General features: G+C 45.4%; 1 protein-coding gene and 1 long non-coding RNA gene across 7 annotated transcripts in view; one reads left to right on the top strand and one right to left on the bottom strand.

Moving 5' to 3' along the window:
- ITPR1 (inositol 1,4,5-trisphosphate receptor type 1) overlaps nucleotides 1–6,934 on the top strand; it is a 202,657-nt gene extending 195,723 nt beyond the window's left edge. For all 5 annotated transcript variants that reach the window (XM_056525021.1, XM_056525019.1, XM_056525018.1 and 2 more), the window contains 2 exons: nucleotides 4,586–4,747; nucleotides 6,190–6,934. In XM_056525021.1, coding sequence (XP_056380996.1) covers nucleotides 4,586–4,747; nucleotides 6,190–6,276 — 249 coding nt within the window. In that variant the 3' untranslated portion in view covers nucleotides 6,277–6,934. The remainder of the gene's footprint in view (nucleotides 1–4,585; nucleotides 4,748–6,189) is intronic.
- Nucleotides 6,935–18,703: 11,769 nt separating this feature from the next.
- The window catches only part of LOC130276112 (uncharacterized), a 39,184-nt gene continuing 37,291 nt past the window's right edge, over nucleotides 18,704–20,596 (bottom strand). For both annotated transcript variants that reach the window (XR_008845026.1, XR_008845027.1), the window contains one exon: nucleotides 18,704–20,545. This is a non-coding gene — a long non-coding RNA (uncharacterized LOC130276112). The remainder of the gene's footprint in view (nucleotides 20,546–20,596) is intronic.

Below are 20,596 nucleotides of genomic sequence, written 5' to 3'. Positions count from 1 at the left end.
GTGGACTGCTGGTGTAAAAGTAATCACCACATAAATTTCAGAACCCTTGGTTTAAAAGCAGGGTGTTACCCAGAGCACCACTCCACGAACTTGCCTTCTTTCCATAGTAGGGATGTAAGAAAAAATCGATAATCGCGATTTTTCATTTGCCGATACAGAATCGATTCAAAATATTTTTGAATCGATTCTTTTAGGGATGTGAAATTTTTATCTGCGGACGCCCGTATCTTACCTGCCAACGAGCCCGCGGAGCTCCGGTACAGGTGTTGGGTCCCTGGGCTGTATTCTTCTTACTTCCTGTTAGTCCGGCACGTCACATGGAGCTTCAGCCTATCACCAGCCGCAGCGATGTCCCGCATCGGCCAGTGATAGGCTGAAGCTCCATGTGACGTGCCGGACTAACAGGAAGTAAGAAGAATACAGCCCGGGGACCGAACACCTGTACCGGACTGTACCGGAGCTCCGGGGGCTCGTTGGCAGGTAAGATAAAGTGCGTTTTCTTTTATTTTGCAGCCCGGACGGGATAACATGAGAAAAGTGTGCACCGGAGTACTAGATCGCCGCTGTCAAAGCTGACAGCGGCGTCTATTGGGATCTATGAATGCTCCCAGGTGGGCGATATATCGCGATATATCGCGATGTATCGTCACCTAGACGGTATCGCGATATATCGGGATATATCGAATCGCCACACTGGTATCGCGATTCGAATCGAATCGCCAAATTCTTGGCGATTCACACCCCTATTCCATAGTGTGGCCTGCTGCCATCTCCTCTCTAGGTACTTGACTCCTATGCATCAGCCATGATGTCTATTGATGAAACTGCATACAATGAGCCTCAGAACTGGATCATAGCACAGAGTGCACATGCTGACCTCTCTCCAATCTGTGGCTATGCAGTGCCATATGCAGCTACCTGTAATGCAATTTGATCAGATGCCACAGAGGGGCCAGCTTTTACTACCCACTAAGATCAGTGAGCCTTGGGCACAGATAAGCCGTTCACTGGTTGTCCAATCTTTGGTCCATTTGTGGTAGTTACTAACCAATGCCTAGCAGGGGCAGCCTCCTGTATTGAAGAGGTTCTCTCCCTTGGAGTATCTCAGATCCTTACTTTCCCATTTTTTTTTTGCTGTGCTTTAAAAGACTGTTCACAAACTAATATGCCCACCCATTGTCAGGTATATATCATTCCGTTCATCTGGTTTTAATATTATTGCTGATCTATATATATTTTTAATCTCTTTGCCTAAAAGAAAAAAAAAATTCCACTTAGGGTTATGGTGATAGCAGACCAGTCTGCGTGTCATATGCCACTGCCCTTGTCACCTGTCCTTCATGACAATGCTATGGTCATTGTGGTTTGTACACTGCTCCCCCTCATGTTTCCACAGCCATCCACCCCCATGTCTGGGCGTGAAGTTTGTGTCCACGGGACTTTTCCAGCCCCTTTAATTAGAAGTGAGTTGTTTTGTGGTTAAGACACGTCTGCTAGGAGGAAGTGGTGGGAAGGGGTGAACTGGCGAGAGTTGCAGAATGAAGTAGGGGATGAGGATGCAGAATTCGGAGCTCTGCATATTTGGAGATCTTCTATAGTTTTATCTTCCCAAATCTCCAGTTAAATTGGCAGCTTAACAGCTGAGCAGTAGCACTAGCCCCAACTTAAAGGGGTACTCCGCCCCTAGACATCCATTATCCTTTGGATAGGGTATAATATAAGATGTCTGATCGTGGGGGTCCAGCCACTGGGGACCTCCGCGATGTGGCTGACGGGCAATGCAGGGGATGGAGTGTTACATCCCGCCCCTAAATGCAAGTCTATTGGAAGGGGCGTGGCAGTCTTCACGCCCCCTCTCATAGACTTGCATTGAGCGATCCTCGCTCTGTGCAGCTGAGAAACGGGGGTGCTGCAGGAGAGATTGCGGGGGTCCCCAGTGGTGGGACCCCTATGATCAGACATCTTAACCACTATCCTTTAGATAGGGGATAAGATATCTAGGGTTGGAGTACCAGTGTTTCCGAACTGTTGCAAAACTACAACTCTAAGAATGCCCGGACAGCCAACAGCTTTTCAGGCATCAGAAAAAGTTGAATGACAACCTCTGTGGAGACTTTTATCTTTTGAGCTTATAGTAAAGAGCCACGTCTTCAGTTTTAATGCTCTGTTTTGTTTTTTGTTTATTTATTATAGTTTTTGGTGTAAATAGAGCTTAGAAATGTGTTAAAAAATTGTCCAATGTGACTTCAAAAATCAGTGCGTTTGGTTGAACTGAGGGCATCTGTATATCATTGTTCCTCTGTCTGAGGGAGGTAAATGGTTCATGCAATAGTGTGTGTAAATGGGAAGACATTCCTTCTGTGGTGGCAAAGATGGATAACTTTCACCAGGAGTCGTGTCACAAGTGACTTGCACTATTGCACCATTATGCTGTGTGGAAGCTGCAGTCACCATGATGTAGCAGAGTGACTTCTCACTGAGCACCTTCTATAAAGGAAGGGAATGTTTTGGAGATCAGACAGTTAAGGAACATTTAGCAGTTTTATAGTTTTGTTCTCTTCACCAATTCTATCAAATACAGCCCTATTTTGGTACACATACTGTGGAGGACATGACAGGGCCCATGGGTGTCCTGTATCTGTGCTGAAATCGGGCTGATCCAGAGTCTAGTCTCGGGAGGGGCACAATCAGTATCGTGCTGTGGTCTCCCCCCCCCAAATAGACTTGAATTGAGGGGGCGTGGTGTGACGTCAAGTCCACACTCCTCTTGCCGTCATGCCACACCCCCTCAATGCAAGTCTATGAGAGGGGGCGTGTCAACCCCCGCAGCCCGCACCCAGCGTTTGGAACAAAATAGGCCATAGCAGCATGTCCCAGGACCGGAGGAGCAGTGGTCGGAGCACTGAAGCTGACGTGTCGCTGATAACTTACCATGCTAACCAGCGCACGTCCTCCTCAATGCTCCGCTCCTGTGGGCGCATGGGACGTTGGTGACGTCTCTGCCTGCGCCACCTCCCGGCGGCCCCTGCATTTTTAAAGTTAACGTGGGGCCGCAGAGAGTTAACCGGGGCATTTTTGTGTCCCGAAAAGATCCCCTGGCTGGAATGGGGGTCGGGGAGGGTGGGTTAGATAATATTCAGCTGCATTACAGACATTGAATGTCAAGTCCAGACCCCAGCAAGGTCCTGAACACCTCCCACCCCAGGATATTAGGGGGCCTGTGGTGATCAAAGTCCCAACTTCCCTTGTCTGGAGTCTGGATATTATATCCTTAGCATGAATACTAAAATGTTTCAGTGAGGTCTTGGAGTCCATCCAGCTGTGATAATACAGCCACAACTCTAAGTGAGGAGAAAATACATATTATGGGGGGGAAGGGGGAGGGATTCCATATTTATTTGGAAATTGAAGGGTAGGTTTCCTTTTTATCCATTCTTAAAGGGGTCTTTTGTATGTTCTGTTCCTGTGGGAGAATATTGTCATGATCAAGTATATACCATGTAGGAAATTGGGAGTACAGTATGGGCCCACACTTCTCTAGCTGTAATCATAGCATTTAACATCACTATATGCATAAGACTATACTGAGTTGTAAGGGCTTATTTTCATATTTTCAGCATCCTGCATACTTGCCATCTGGCAAGAGAGGCACAGGATAAAAATCAACTTTGAATGCAAGTTTGTTTTTGTTTTTTTTATTGAAGAGCCAAGAAACGTGCTCTCTATCCCTCATGTGCAAGAAAGTGCAAAAAAAGTGCACAGGGATGCGGTTGATCACAGGAGGGACACCCCTGAAGGGCTACTGCACCCTGACAATCTTGTGGATGTATTGAATGATCCATAGGTCCAGCACTGTGCGCAATTGCAGCCTATGGGACAACAGAAGGGATGTATGTCTCAGAAGATTCGCATCCCCATCAGGCACAGTGCTGGATCATTAGACATTGAAAACCAAGTAAAGAACCATCAAGGCCGGGTTCCATAAGATTTCAGATTTTTCTGAACACGTACATGACTTGAGAATTTGTGGGTTTTAAAGGCCAGATATATACATTATATAGATAGGTGTAAATACAATTAAGAACATCTAGTAAGAATATAATGGACCCTTGTCCTTTACTCTGCAGCAGCAGAGACTGGTGATTCATGGGATTAATTTTGCAGGTGGCATGGATAATTCATTCATAAACCTCCTGATTCATTCTCGTAAAGTGTGTGGGATATTCTGGGATACTGTACATACAGTACATCTCCTGGGTGTAGTGCACAGTCCAGACACATGTACTCTCTGGAACACCCTCATGTCCTTCAGGTGCTAATATTAGGGTTTGGGTGTGTTCCTTGGTTTGTGGTTATGTCACTTTCTATGTTTTTAGTTCTACAGTCCTGTATAGAAATTTTTAGAAGAGAATTCTACCTACAGGATATCTATTAAATATTAATAGAAATCTTGTAGATTGACACTTTTTGTTGCACCTACTGATTCCTCAAGTAACAAACCATCACACGTCGTCCATGTTTCTTTCTGCTCCTGCAAAGACTGTTTTTTATCAGATCTTATCCATTTTGTTCCCCTTCAACACAGGATAGAAATCTTGACTGGTTTCCTAGAATGAGAGCGATGTCCCTTGTAAGCAGTGACTCTGAAGGTGAACAGAATGAATTAAGGAATCTGCAGGAGAAGTTGGAATGCACCATGCGTCTGGTAACCTATTTGTCCAGCCAGCTAAGTGAGCTTAAGGATCAGGTAAGCAGATTGTGGAAGATGTTGAGGTCTTCACGTAGCAAGGGGTGAGTGTGGGGAATGGTGGGCATGAGTCTGGCCATTATAAATAAGATTGGCTGCTTGCTTCTTGAATTAGGCCGGTTACCTTTTAGGGACACTAAACTGGATGACTTCAGTGCATATGTTACTTTTAGAGCAGTAGTTGGCCAACCTAAAGTCCCCCATACACATGACACCTGTGTCCACCTGGAAAATGCTTGTTAACCAGGGGGTGCCAGAGCAGCTCTCCCCATTCCTGCCAAGCATATCGGTCCTAAAGTTTTCCTCCATCATTCCTCTTTTCTCATACACACAAGGAGCAGTCAGCTCTTACCCCACAGCTGTGACTACTCCTCCTGCTACTGTGCGGTCTCCTGTGAGAGGAAGCAGATGACTGCTACCAGTCCCATTATGAACGTTTACATCCCCATGTACAGGAAGATCTCGCGCTCGCTAATATATATCTATGTAGACTAGAGATGAGTGAATTTACAGTAAATTCGATTCGTCATGAACTTCTCGGCTCGGCAGTTGATGACTTATCCTGCATAAATTAGTTCAGCTTTCAGGTGCTCCGGTGGGCTGGAAAAGGTGGATACAGTCCTAGGAAAGAGTCTCCTAGGACTGTATCCACATTTTCCAGCCCACGGAAGCACCTGAAAGCTGAACTCCTTTATGCAGGATAAGCCGAGCCGAGATGTTCGTGACGAATCGAATTTACTGTAAATTCGCTCATCTCTAATGTAGACAACAGCTGGAATGTGAAAAATAGTGGCTTTTAATCAGAAAGTATGGTTTATAGTATTTAGCAGGTAAGGTTTACAGAAGTGTTTACTTTACAGTCACTAAGTCACTATTTTTCACACTCCATTGGCAGTGCTGCTGTGTACCTCTTTGCTGTTCTCCACATGAAAAACCTGTGACTAGGGCTTAGTCAGCCTGCAATAATCTTTCACCTTGGCTGTGTTGCTCTCCTGGAGGTTTTATCTTTCTATTCTGTGTATGATTTTAGCTATCTATGCACTATCTATGGGAGCGCCTGAGTGCAGCACTTGTGTATCTCCTGAACTCTCATAAAGAATGCATGGAGCACCTGCTCATTCCATCTTAGTGGTCGGACCACACTATCATCACTCAGCAACACAGGCTACGTTTTTATAGTAGGGGCATACCCCATTAAAATTACTCCAAACTTTCACCCACCTATATAGCATTGTGGCTGATGTGCATCATAATGGGAATAGGTGCCTTACCTGCCCTTGTATCAATAACAAGTACTTGTGGCCTTATGAAGGGGGTGTTTTTATTTATTTTTTTTAGCAGTTTCAGAACTTTTGGTTGAAGACCATTTTATTATTAGATCATGGCCGGGCATATAATTTTATTTTTTTGTAATTCTATTAATGTATTTTTATGATCTACAGATGACAGAGCAACGAAAGCAAAAACAGAGGATTGGTCTCCTGGGGCAACCCGCTCATCTAAATCTCAATCCCCAGCAACCGGCATAGTTGAACACATCCAACGTGGTTTGGCATCTTCTCCTCTATCCCTGGATTTGTTAGGGTGAAAGATGTGCCACCCAAACCCATCGTTCCTCCACTTCCTTGTTCCACACCACTACTGCTGTCACCACTCCAACCACCCTTTTTAGAACTGATGGCATCCAATATTGGAAGTCTAGTGCCAAATGCTCCCAACTCTCGGGAAGGAACGGACTTTGCACTTGAGAATCTATAAAACAAACTGACTTCAGAGGGAAAGATCATTTTATACTTAAAAGATTCTATTTATGAAAAAATAATTTTTCCTTTTTTTGTAATTTATGATGTCTGTGTGTACGGACCCTGTGTAACTATAATGCTGTAGTACCTTGTGTTGGGGGATCTTCCTTCTCTCAGCCCCAACATTACCCCATTAGAGGAAGACTCTTCCTATTTTGACATGCCAGTCTTGAGCAATCCTGGATACACATAGGCTATGGACTGGTCTACTGTTCTCAGCAGGCTTGCCACATTCGGACCCCCACCCTGTCACTGGTGTGGACGAGCGCCAGCTCTTGACTATTTACCCAGTTGCTGTTTTGTACACATTCTTTGTTTCTTGACACACGGAGGCTGCTCCCTGAGTTTAATGTGTATGTTTGAGATTAAAACAAAATGAAGCAGAGCAGTGTCTGATTTATCAAGTGTCCCCTGGAAGTGTGTTCTATACAGCGTGACTGCCCTAAGCAGACGGAGCAGAACGATGAGGTGTGCTGTGCCCGGGCTGTCAATCATGCTGAGGGGGTGTGATTACAGCTGAGAAGACCAGGATTAGGTAAGTTTTTAGCTCCCTGCCCAGGGGACTTACGGGGCCGGTGGGGGAGCCTAATATCCTCACAGGCAGGAATGTTCCCCAGGGATGGTGAGGATGGAGATTTTACCCTATATAATGAGTTACCACGCCTTTTATATGGTATAATCACATGATTGGGTCCCTTAAATGTGACAATGTTTCAAGGGGTGTGACTCCTTAATCATGCATACCATGTGAGAGTATTGTGTGAAGTCTGCAACTCTACACATTATGTGCTCTTAACTCCTTTTTCTTGCTTTACATAAAGTAGAAATAAAAAATAAAAAAAGCTTGAAAAAAAAATACTAAAAGGAAACAAATAAAAATTGTCCATTAAAGGGGTACTTCACTGGAAAACTTTATTTTTTTTAAATCAACTGGTGCCAGAAAGTTAGACTGATTTGTAAATTACTTCTATTTAAAATACTTTTATTTTAATCCTTCAGGTACTTATCAGCTGCTGTATGTTCCAGAGAAAGTTTTTTTTCTTTTTCTTATTGAATTTCCTTTCTGTCTGACCACAGTGCTCTCTGCTGACACCTCTATCCTGCTCTGAACAGTTCCTGACATGGACAGAGGTGTCAGCAGAGAGCACTGTGGTCAGACAGAAAGGAAATTCAAAAAGAAAAAAAATCCTTCCAGTACTTAGCTACTCTATAGTTCACAGGAAATTAAACAGATTTGTAAAATACTTCTATTTAAAAAAATCTTAACTTGCTGGTACCAGATGATTAAAAAAAAGTGTTCCAGGGGAGTACCCCTTTAAAGCAGGAGTTAGAGAACAGGCTGGGTTATTTCCACCAATTAGTATAGATAGTGATAGTGCCCAGAGGGTAATTTATGCTCTGTTTTAGGACTTATTTGGTCAAGAAGGGGGGCATGTTAGAAACGGAGATGCAGCAGAGTGGAGTTTAAAATGCTGTCAAGTCTTAAGAGCTACTTCAGGAACATCTATAGATTTCACATTTGCATTACTATTGAGGTGTAGTTTAACAAATAATAATTCTTAGTATTTGATTACTACTGCTGCATTTTAATGTTCTTTCTGAGCATCCTGATTATTAAAGCAAATGCTATTCAGGATCTGTAAAAAGGTGGAATTCTGTTCCTTAAAGGGAACCTGCAATTACTTTCATGGTGCTTTACCACAAGCCATCGGGGGTGGTCCCTAGTGGCTTCTCCATTTAGGTATAGGGAGAGATCTATCAATAAAGGTCAGCTGGGTGGAAGAAGCCCCTGGTGACTGCCCCTATGACTTGTCATTTAGGCAGCATAAAAGTGATGACAGGTCCCCTGTAAGGCCAGCTTTACACCGTGTAAAATAAAGGCAGAAAAACCTTTTTATAATCTAACGTGTTCTCTTAAAGTCTATGGAAAAGCGGGCACCCATGTACACATTGGGGGATATTTATCAAAAACCTGTGAAGAGGAAAAGGGGAGCACTTGCAGTTACTTTTTAATTTTTAAAGAGTGTCCTCTAAAGGGAAAGTGGAGTAGTTGCCCATAGCGACCAGATTTGTTTTTTTGTTTTGATAGATCTTCCAACATTGTAAATGTATAAAAAGGCAGGAATTCCTATTGGAACTCCTGTCTTTTTGGGGTATAATGTGATGCTTTTCCTTTAGACTTTTTAAAATTAAAAATAAACTAAATAATACTTCCACTTTTTATACCTAAAGGGGAGATTTATCAAAACCTGTCCAAAAGGAAAAAGTTGCTGAGTTACCCATAGCAACCAATGTGTTTTATTAAAGTGTGCAGAAAATTGTATTTAAAAAAAAAAAAAGTGAATTCTAGATCTTCTATTAAAGCCTATGGAAAAAGCATTTCCACATTTAATAGAACATAGTGACCCTGATTTACTATTGTAAACACGACCTGTATTTTCAGGTTTTGTGCCAGAATTGAAAAAATCTCGACCAACCAAAGGGGCATGTCCCCAACATTTATGAAAAATCCCAACATGAATCCACCACATTTTCTGTGGAAACCTTAGTAGATGAGCTGAGACCCCAAAGCTCAGAGCATGTACTGTATTTAAAAAAATAGGGGAAAAGTGCAAAATGTAGGGAAACATTAGTAAATGCTGTGGAAAATATCTGGGGGGGGGGGGAGAAACACAAAAGAAAACTCCACTCAGGGCCAGTATGTATAAAAAAATTTAAAGTATATTTTTTTTTGTCTTTTTTTTACTGATTAAATTTTTTTTATTTCGTGTGGATAAAGTGTTCATGTCATTGGTCAACACTTTAAATGTCCCTGCAACATTTAAACAATTTTTGTATAATACCTTAACTGATATACACTGCATTATAAGTAGTTGTTCTAGAAACCTCTTTTAGACAAGATACCTACAGTTGGCTAGATAAAAATAGATAGGCGTGCTTGGGTATAATCCTTTAAAGAAGAAAATTCTCCTGATATTATATATAAAATAACTCTGGCCATACAATATGATAAAATCATAGTCTGATGTTACAGCAGGGAGTTTGTTCACTTTTGAGCTGTTCTGGTGCTGATCACACCACCTCATCTCGCGCCACCTATGATGTGTGACCTTTTTTATTTTTATTTTTAAAGCCGCTGTGGTTTTATCTTTCTGTTATGTTTTGATGCAGTGTCGTCTTGGAATTCCCCTTCTTCCTTCCTCCTCCTTGCGGCCGCCCTCTGTCTTGTTTCATTTGTAAAACCTCACGTTCAGTCAGCGCTGAGGCTTCCAGACATGTGTATGTGTAGGTGTAAGGTTGTGAGAAGGGGCAGCTGTGGCCTTGAATCTGGGCTTTAAACCAGAGTCGCTGACCCTAAAATCTGGAGGCTGATGGCAGTCATGCATACACATATGGAAGTAATTCTTTGGATCATGTAGTTATTCCAGTTACTAACTGAAATGGCTGATAACTGGTGAGCAATAAATTGAATACAGTAAAAAGTTGTGTAGAAAAAGGAAATCCAAATGACGTGAAACAGGGAGCAAATTATAGAATTCAACTGCAACCTTGCCAGCATTCCTGATCTGTGGTGGGGTTTATACAGGGAAATTCAATGTGGTTCATGTAAATCCCACCCAATATGGCTAGGTAGGGAGCATTCTTTGTGTGTCAGGGTGTTGGAGCTTAAAAGGGTAGTCCACTGCCCCAGTGTTCGAAACCTTTTATTCTGAATGCTGGTTGTGGGAGTTGTGATGTCATGTCCACGCCCCTTGTGACATCATGACACGCCCCCTCAATGCAAGTCTATGGGAGGGTCATAGCAGCTGCTACGCCCCTCCCATAGACTTGCATTGAGGGGCATGTTGTGATGTCACATGCTTATTTCATCCAGAAAAGGTATCACACCAGTTAAAGTATAGGGCCAAAAAAAACAAATAGGCTACACCAAACGATATAGTCCAAAAAATTCAGGTGAGCACAGAAAGCACCCACATGGGTGAAAAAGCTTCAGGAACATGAAGAAAAAAATCATTCAAACATACAATAATGGTGTCCAGAAAGGAGAAGGCGGTCACATAGATTAACTATTAATATGGCTACATTGTTAGAGGACAGCCCCAGGTGCATTGCTCAACCCAGTCTCGACTAGCACCACCACCTTCCTTTCTGTAATAGCTTGGATGATGAGGGTTGGGGTTGTGAGTAGTATAGTTCCACAGGTTTGGATAAATCTCCCCCTATGTCAGGGTTTCTCAATTCCAGTCCTCAGGGCCCCCTAACAGGTCATGTTTTCAGGATTTCCTAAGTCTTTCACAGGTGACCTAATTATGGTCAGTGAATCTGGCATCACCACAATTATATCACCTGTGAAAGACTAAGGAAATCCTGAAAACATCACCTGTTAGGGGGCCCTGAGGACTGGAATTGAGAAACGCTGCCCTATGTAGAGAAAAAATGGTGCCGTTGCCCATTGTGACCAACCAGATTACTACTTTCATTTTTCACAGGCCTTTTTAAAAATTAAAGTAACTATTCCACTATTCCTCTACAGAGATCTCCCCCATTGTTCATAAGGTTGAAAAAAAAGACCAGATGCCATCAATTTCAACCTATATCACTACTGTGTTGATCCAGAGAAAGGCAAAAGAAAACCTTTTGAAGCTGATGCTAACTGCCCCATACTAGGGGAAAAATTTCCTTTAGGATACAAAATAACCCTAATTCTGCTAATCTTTGTGGGTACTGTAGTCCCAGTGGATATGTTCCATTGACATCTGGTGGGATCTTTTCTGGCCTGGGTCTGCTGAGACTTGGCTACCGCTGAAGCCTTTTGGTGCTGTTGCTTGGAAGACCATGCGGTGACCTTATCATTCAGAGTCCCTCATTAAATACTTTTATACAATAAAAAACTTTTATTTTGAGTTTAACTTAAAGGCTAGCGTGTGCTCAGAGCAGCAGTGCCCACTATTACAGAGATGGCCCATGTGGCAGAGACCAGCTGCCTGACAATTGCTTTCTGTAAACAACTGGGGGAGAGACTGGTTAATCGCTGTAGCGTCATGGCCTCACGCAAGGCAGCACATGTGCCTCGTCCTGATCACTCACATTATATAACCATTGCTCTGCAGATACACAATCCGGCTTACTGCACAGGGTTTCATTGATGGAGCGGAGGATTAAACATGCTGGGCTGTGACCTAACTCCAGCATAAGAGCGCTCCCCCCCCCACCACACTTGCTGGCTCCGGTGATTTACATTGTGAAAAGTGTCCTCTACACACGAACACCAGGAATTGCACAGTGATCTGATGTAGATTAAACTAAGGGACTGCTTACATCATGTGTAGGTTGGATTACTGTAGGTGAATGTGACGAAAAAGTCTAAAAGGTAACTTTACACTGTTACCGTTTAGATCGAGGGTGGAATTTATCATTGTATGTGTAAATAAAGTAACTTTTCCTGTGCGTACATCATATGTACTTGTTCTCAATCACAATCCCCCCCCCCCCGATTTGGCAAAAAAGTGCATGTTATTCCTAAATAGCTTAGATCTGAGCAAATTTTAAAGTGTGCTCCTGGCGTGAGTGCGCAAACATTTACAATTTTAATTAGTCTCATTTGATCTCATTACCATCCCAAGTTAAAGGGGTACTCCGGTGAAAATCTATTTTTCTTTTAAATCAACTGGTGGCAGAAAGTTAAATATATTTGTAAATTACTTCTATTAAAAATCTTAATCCTTCCAGTACTTATTAGCTGCTGAATGCTGTTACGCCGAGCGCTCCGGGTCCCCGCTCCTCCCCGGAGCGCTCGCTACACTCTCGCTCCCGCAGCGCCCCGGTCAGATCCACTGACCGGGTGCGCTGCGATACCGCCTCCAGCCGGGATGCGATTCGCAATGCGGGTGGCGCCCGCTCGCGATGCGCACCCCGGCTCCCGTACCTGACTCGCTCTCCGTCGGTCCTGTCCCGGCGCGCGCGGCCCCGCTCCCTAGGGCGCGCGCGCGCCGGGTCTCTGCAATTTAAAGGGCCACTGCGCCGCTGATTGGCGCAGTGGTTCTAATTAGTGTGTTCACCTGTGCACTCCCTATGTATACCTCACTTCCCCTGCACTCCCTCGCCGGATCTTGTTGCCATCGTGCCTAGTGAAAGCGTTCCCTTGTGTGTTCCTAGCCTGTGTTCCAGACCTCCTGCCGTTGCCCCTGACTACGATCCTTGCTGCCTGCCCCGACCTTCTGCTACGTCCGACCTTGCTTTTGTCTACTCCCTTGTACCGCGCCTATCTTCAGCAGTCAGAGAGGTTGAGCCGTTGCTAGTGGATACGACCTGGTTACTACCGCCGCAGCAAGACCATCCCGCTTTGCGGCGGGCTCTGGTGAATACCAGTAGTGACTTAGAACCGGTCCACTAGCACGGTCCACGCCAATCCCTCTCTGGCACAGAGGATCCACCTCCTGCCAGCCGGCATCGTGACAGTAGATCCGGCCATGGATCCCGCTGAAGTTCCTCTGCCAGTTGTCGCCGACCTCACCACGGTGGTCGCCCAGCAGTCACAACAGATAGCGCAACAAGGCCATCAGCTGTCTCAACTGACCGTGATGCTTCAGCAGCTACTACCACAGCTTCAGCAATCATCTCCTCCGCCAGCTCCTGCACCTCCTCCGCAGCGAGTGGCCGCTTCCAGCCTACGACTATCCTTGCCGGATAAATTTGATGGGGACTCTAAGTTTTGCCGTGGCTTTCTTTCACAATGTTCCCTGCACTTGGAGATGATGTCGGACCAGTTTCCTACTGAAAGGTCTAAGGTGGCTTTCGTAGTCAGCCTTCTGTCTGGAAAAGCTCTGTCATGGGCCACACCGCTCTGGGACCGCAATGACCCCGTCACTGCTTCTGTACACTCCTTCTTCTCGGAAATTCGAAGTGTCTTTGAGGAACCTGCCCGAGCCTCTTCTGCTGAGACTGCCCTGCTGAACCTGGTCCAGGGTAATTCTTCCGTTGGCGAGTACGCCATACAATTCCGTACTCTTGCTTCCGAATTGTCCTGGAATGATGAGGCCCTCTGCACGACCTTTAAAAAAGGCCTATCCAGCAACATTAAAGATGTTCTGGCCGCACGAGAAATTCCTGCTAACCTACATGAACTCATTCATCTAGCCACTCGCATTGACATGCGTTTTTCCGAAAGGCGTCAGGAGCTCCGCCAGGATATGGACTTTGTTCGCACGAGGCATTTTTTCTCCCCAGCTCCTCTCTCCTCTGGTCCTCTGCAATCCGTTCCTGTGCCTCCCGCCGTGGAGGCTATGCAAGTTGACCGGTCTCGCCTGACACCTCAAGAGAGGACACGACGCCGCATGGAGAATCTCTGCCTGTACTGTGCCGGTACCGAACACTTCCTGAAGGATTGTCCTATCCGTCCTCCCCGCCTGGAAAGACGTACGCTGACTCCGCACAAAGGTGAAACAGTCCTTGATGTCAACTCTGCTTCTCCACGTCTTACTGTGCCTGTGCGGATATCTGCCTCTACCTTCTCCTTCTCCACTAAGGCCTTCTTGGATTCCGGATCTGCAGGAAACTTTATTTTGGCCTCTCTCATCAACAGGTTCAACATCCCAGTGACCAGTCTCGCCAGACCTCTCTACATCAATTGCGTTAACAATGAAAGATTGGACTGTGCCGTGCGTTACCGCACGGAACCCCTCCTAATGTGCATCGGACCTCATCACGAAAAAATTGAGTTTTTGGTCCTCTCCAATTGCACTTCCGAAATTCTCCTTGGACTACCATGGCTTCAACGCCATTCCCCAACCCTTGATTGGTCCACAGGAGAGATCAAGAGCTGGGGTACCTCTTGTTTCAAAGACTGCCTTAAACCGGTTCCCAATACTCCTTGCCGTGACCCTGTGGTTCCCCCTGTAAACGGTCTCCCTAAGGCCTATATGGACTATGCTGACGTATTTTGTAAAAAACAAGCTGAGACTCTACCTCCTCACAGGCCTTATGACTGTCCTATTGACCTCCTCCCGGGCACTACTCCACCCCGGGGCAGAATTTATCCTCTGTCCGCCCCAGAGACTCTTGCTATGTCCGAGTACATCCAGAAGAATTTAAAAAAGGGCTTTATCCGCAAATCCTCCTCTCCTGCCGGAGCTGGATTTTTCTTTGTGTCCAAAAAAGATGGCTCCCTACGTCCTTGCATTGACTACCGCGGACTTAATAAAATCACGGTAAAGAACCGCTACCCCCTACCTCTTATCTCTGAACTCTTTGATCGCCTCCAAGGTGCCCACATCTTTACCAAACTGGACTTAAGAGGTGCTTATAATCTCATCCGCATCAGGGAGGGGGATGAATGGAAAACGGCATTTAACACTAGAGATGGACACTTTGAGTATCTGGTCATGCCCTTTGGCCTGTGCAACGCCCCTGCCGTCTTCCAAGACTTTGTTAATGAAATTTTTCGTGATCTCTTATATTCCTGTGTTGTTGTGTATCTGGACGATATTCTGATTTTTTCTGCCAACCTAGAAGAACACCGCCAGTATGTCCGCATGGTTCTTCAGAGACTTCGTGACAATCAACTTTATGCCAAAATGGAGAAATGTCTGTTTGAATGTCAATCTCTTCCTTTCCTAGGATACTTGGTCTCTGGCCAGGGACTACAAATGGATCCAGACAAACTCTCTGCCGTCTTAGATTGGCCACGCCCCTCCGGACTCCGTGCTATCCAACGTTTTTTGGGGTTCGCCAATTATTACAGACAATTTATTCCACATTTTTCCACCATTGTGGCTCCTATCGTGGCTTTAACCAAGAAGAATGCCAATCCTAAGTCATGGCCTCCTCAAGCGGAAGACGCCTTTAAACGGCTCAAGTCTGCCTTTTCTTCTGCTCCCGTGCTCTCTAGACCTGACCCATCTAAACCCTTCCTATTGGAGGTTGATGCCTCCTCAGTAGGAGCTGGAGCGGTTCTTCTACAAAAAAATTCTTCCGGGCATGCTGTTACTTGTGGTTTTTTTTCTAGGACCTTCTCTCCGGCGGAGAGGAACTACTCCATCGGGGATCGAGAGCTACTGGCCATTAAATTAGCACTTGAGGAATGGAGGCATCTGCTGGAGGGATCAAAATTTCCAGTTATTATTTACACCGATCACAAGAATCTCTCCTATCTCCAGTCTGCCCAACGGCTGAATCCTCGCCAGGCCAGGTGGTCTCTGTTCTTTGCCCGGCTTAATTTTGAAATTCACTTTCGCCCTGCCGATAAGAACATTAGGGCCGATGCTCTCTCTCGTTCCTCGGATGCCTCGGAAATAGAGCTCTCTCCGCAACACATCATTCCTCCTGACTGCCTGATCTCCACTTCTCCAGCCTCCATCAGGCAAACTCCTCCAGGGAAGACCTTCGTCTCTCCACGCCAACGCCTCGGAATCCTCAAATGGGGTCACTCCTCCCATCTCGCAGGCCATGCGGGCATCAAGAAATCCTTGCAACTCATCTCTCGTTTCTATTGGTGGCCGACTCTGGAGACGGATGTTGTTGATTTTGTGCGGGCCTGCACTGTCTGTGCCCGGGATAAGACTCCTCGCCAGAAGCCTGCTGGTCTTCTTCATCCTCTGCCTGTCCCCGAACAGCCTTGGTCTCTGATTGGTATGGACTTTATTACAGACTTACCCCCATCCCGTGGCAACGCTGTTGTTTGGGTTGTCGTTGATCGATTTTCCAAGATGGCACATTTTATTCCTCTTCCTGGTCTTCCTTCAGCGCCTCAGTTGGCAAAACAATTTTTTGTACACATTTTTCGTCTTCACGGGTTGCCCACGCAGATCGTCTCGGATAGAGGCGTCCAATTCGTGTCTAAATTCTGGAGGGCTCTCTGTAAACAACTCAAGATTAAATTGAACTTTTCTTCTGCTTATCATCCTCAATCCAATGGGCAAGTAGAAAGAATTAACCAAGTCCTGGGTGATTATTTACGGCATTTTGTTTCTTCCCGCCAGGATGACTGGGCAGATCTTCTACCATGGGCCGAATTCTCATACAACTTCAGAGTCTCTGAATCTTCTTCCAAATCCCCATTTTTCGTGGTGTACGGCCGTCACCCTCTTCCCCCCCTCCCTACTCCCTTGCCCTCTGGTTTGCCCGCTGTGGATGAAATAACTCGTGATCTTTCCACCATATGGAAAGAGACCTAAAATTCTCTCTTACAGGCTTCATCACGCATGAAGAAGTTTGCTGATAAGAAAAGAAGAGCTCCCCCCATTTTTTCTCCCGGAGACAAGGTATGGCTCTCCGCTAAATATGTCCGCTTCCGTGTTCCCAGTTACAAATTGGGACCACGCTATCTTGGTCCTTTCAAAATCTTGTGCCAAATTAATCCTGTCTCTTACAAACTTCTTCTTCCTCCTTCTCTTTGTATTCCTAATGCCTTTCATGTCTCTCTTCTTAAACCATCAACCGTTTCTCTCCTAAACTTATCTCTCCCACTCCTGTCTCCGGTTCTTCGGACATCTTTCCTGTAAAGGAGATACTGGCCTCCAAAAAGGTCAGAGGAAAAACCTTTTTTTGGTTGACTGGGAGGGCTGTGGCCCTAAAGAGAGATCCTGGGAACCTGAGGACAATATCCTAGATAAAAGTCTGGTCCTCAGGTCCTCAGGCTCCAAGAAGAGGGGGAGACCCAAGGGGGGGGGGGGGTACTGTTACGCCGAGCGCTCCGGGTCCCCGCTCCTCCCCGGAGCGCTCGCTACACTCTCGCTCCCGCAGCGCCCCGGTCAGATCCACTGACCGGGTGCGCTGCGATACCGCCTCCAGCCGGGATGCGATTCGCGATGCGGGTGGCGCCCGCTCGCGATGCGCACCCCGGCTCCCGTACCTGACTCGCTCTCCGTCGGTCCTGTCCCGGCGCGCGCGGCCCCGCTCCCTAGGGCGCGCGCGCGCCGGGTCTCTGTGATTTAAAGGGCCACTGCGCCGCTGATTGGCGCAGTGGTTCTAATTAGTGTGTTCACCTGTGCACTCCCTATGTATACCTCACTTCCCCTGCACTCCCTCGCCGGATCTTGTTGCCATCGTGCCTAGTGAAAGCGTTCCCTTGTGTGTTCCTAGCCTGTGTTCCAGACCTCCTGCCGTTGCCCCTGACTACGATCCTTGCTGCCTGCCCCGACCTTCTGCTACGTCCGACCTTGCTTTTGTCTACTCCCTTGTACCGCGCCTATCTTCAGCAGTCAGAGAGGTTGAGCCGTTGCTAGTGGATACGACCTGGTTACTACCGCCGCAGCAAGACCATCCCGCTTTGCGGCGGGCTCTGGTGAATACCAGTAGTGACTTAGAACCGGTCCACTAGCACGGTCCACGCCAATCCCTCTCTGGCACAGAGGATCCACCTCCTGCCAGCCGGCATCGTGACAAATGCTACAGAGGAAATTCCTTTCTTTTTGGAACACTGATGACATCACGAGCACAGTGCTCTCTGCTGACATCTCTGTCCATTTTAGCAACCGTGCATAGCAAATGTATGCTAAGGGCAGCATGGTGGCTCAGTGGTTAGCACTGCTGCCTTGCAGTGCTGGGGACTTGGGTTCAAATCCCACTAAGGACAACAATAAATAAAGCGTTATTATTATAATAACGTCATCCAGAGAGAACTGTGGTCGTGATGTCATCAGAGAGCATTCCAAAAAGAAAAGAATTTCCTCTGTAGTATTCAGCAGCTAATAAGTACAGGAAGGATTACGATTTTTTTAATAGAAGTAATTTACAAATATGTTTAACTTTCTGCCACCAGTTGATTTTAAAGAAAAAAGGTTTTCACCGGAGTACCCCTTTAAAGCTCTTTTGGCTTCATACTACTTGAAAAAGAAATATGTGACCATTCACCACCAAAAAAAAAAACGTAAAACCAATAATACCCTCATCCCAAATGTATTCTTTTGGGCTTTTTTTTTTTTTTTATCTCTTCTTATTTACACAATGCAACAAATGTAATGAACACAAACTTGCTGACTGTTTCCATTTACAATACTTCTCTACCTTAAAGAGAATCTGACAGATATTTCACCAATATATTGATATATTGGTTAAAGTGCGGCTAGCTGAACAGTATCTCCGCTAAATGGGGGGCGGGGGGATGGGGGGGGGGGGGGTGTCGGACACTGCTTTTTTTTTGCGGGGGTTCCAGTGTTTTGGTAGGGGATATGTTTTTCTCCATGATCTCCTTTAACCAAAGAAAATTTGCAACAATAATTGACATTCTGCAGATTGAAACTAACCTGCAGTACAGAGTTTTTTTTAAGTCTAAATGTTTTTTTATTGCATATAGATGAGTCTTAAATGAGTATATTTATCTTACTGGTGCTAGAATTCCAGCAGATTTGCCATGCAAATTTCTATGTGGAAAATCAGCAGCATAACAGTGTGCATTTATCCTAAAGTGGCATGTGTGTGTATATAGTAAAATTCCTTTATTTTGGCACCAATGGGACCTGTTAGGTCATTAATGATTTGAATATATGGATTTATTTAATAGAAGAAGAATAAAATTTGGCATGTGACAGTCTGCAAGTTATTTCTAATAAGGAACTGCAATATTTTTTGTGGAGTTGCAAAGCTAAAAACAGAAGAATGAGAAGAACTTTACTTTTCATTAAATTGTACCTGTCAGTAGCAAAAACCTTTTATATAATACCATTACAGGTTTATTTGTAATATACATTGGTTTAAAATGTTTTATATTTTTTGGAAAAAATACTGTCCCTGCAGCTTTTGCCTGTGTGTGTCTGTAAAAAGTCCAAATACAGGAAGTGAGAACGGGACAAGCAGGGCTCTGCGCAGGCTCCTGGTTTGTCAATCATCCTGCTGTGGGGGGGGGTTGTATGTCACAGTCTCACTGCACAGAACCCTACTTGTCGTCAGTGCATAGACCCCTGCTTGCCCTCGGTGCACAGAGCCCTGCTTGCCCTCGGTGCACAGAGCCCTGCTTGCCCTCGGTGCACAGAGCCCTGCTTGCCCTCGGTGCACAGAGCCCTGCTTGCCCTCGGTGCACAGAGCCCTGCTTGTCCTCGGTGCACAGAGCCCTGCTTGTCCTCGGTGCACAGAGCCCTGCTTGTCCGCCCACACTTCCTGTATTTGGTCTTCTCCTCACACAGACAATAGCTACAGGGACAAAAATATACATTTTTTTTAACCAATGTATATTACAAATATACATAGTGTTATTGTCTATATTTTATACCAAAAGTTTTTGCTAAAGACAGGTACACTTTAAACTAAGAGTGGCAGGATTTTGTGGTACCAGCCAATAATCTAGAGCAGGGTTTCCAAACCAGGTTGCCTCCAGCTGTTGCAAAACTACAACTCCCAGCATGCCCGGACAGCCTTTGGCTGGGAACACACTGATTGGGAAACACTGCACTCGACAGTGATGAGTAAAATTTTTAGACTAATACAAACCTGCAGTTTGCAGATTTTTTGCTTCGAATGTACTACGCATATCCATACCCTTAAAAAACCCAAACAGCTTATGTCGCTGCGGATGTGCTACCTGTAACCCTACCCTAAATTTGCAGCAGGCCAATTTCACACCAAATCTGCAACTGGTTTAAAAATCTGCCCCAAAATGCATATTTGCTGCAGATTTCATGCGCGTTTACCCTTTATAGATCATCACAGAACCCACATGACCTGTGACCCCCCCCCCCCCTCCCCACACAAACAGGAATTACATAACAGAGCTGGGACACACAACCTTCACAGCTAAGTAACCACAATGAGCACATTGTCAGGAGATATCACATTATTCCTGCACTTTTTTTTCCAGATAAGCTTCTCTCTTTGTTCTATCTTTCCTCTTCTCGTGTTTACTCCTTTTTTTTTTTTCTTCTCTTCTCCCTCCCATGCTCCAAAAATGTGACTGTGTCCTCCCTGTGACTCCAGAGCTCATGCTATACCCGTGACTGCTTCCTTGGGCTGATCCTGTAACTCCTTGTGTCCAGGGCTGGAATTACCACCGCACTGCCCATGTATTCTGCAGTTATTTACATTATACACAACAAAAAGAAAAATAGTAAAGATAAAA

This window comes from Hyla sarda, chromosome 6, assembly GCF_029499605.1.
Source record: "Hyla sarda isolate aHylSar1 chromosome 6, aHylSar1.hap1, whole genome shotgun sequence".
NCBI classification, from domain to species: domain Eukaryota; kingdom Metazoa; phylum Chordata; class Amphibia; order Anura; family Hylidae; genus Hyla; species Hyla sarda.
Note: the sequence above shows the minus strand (reverse complement) of the source record. Positions and strands in the feature narration are given on the sequence as shown.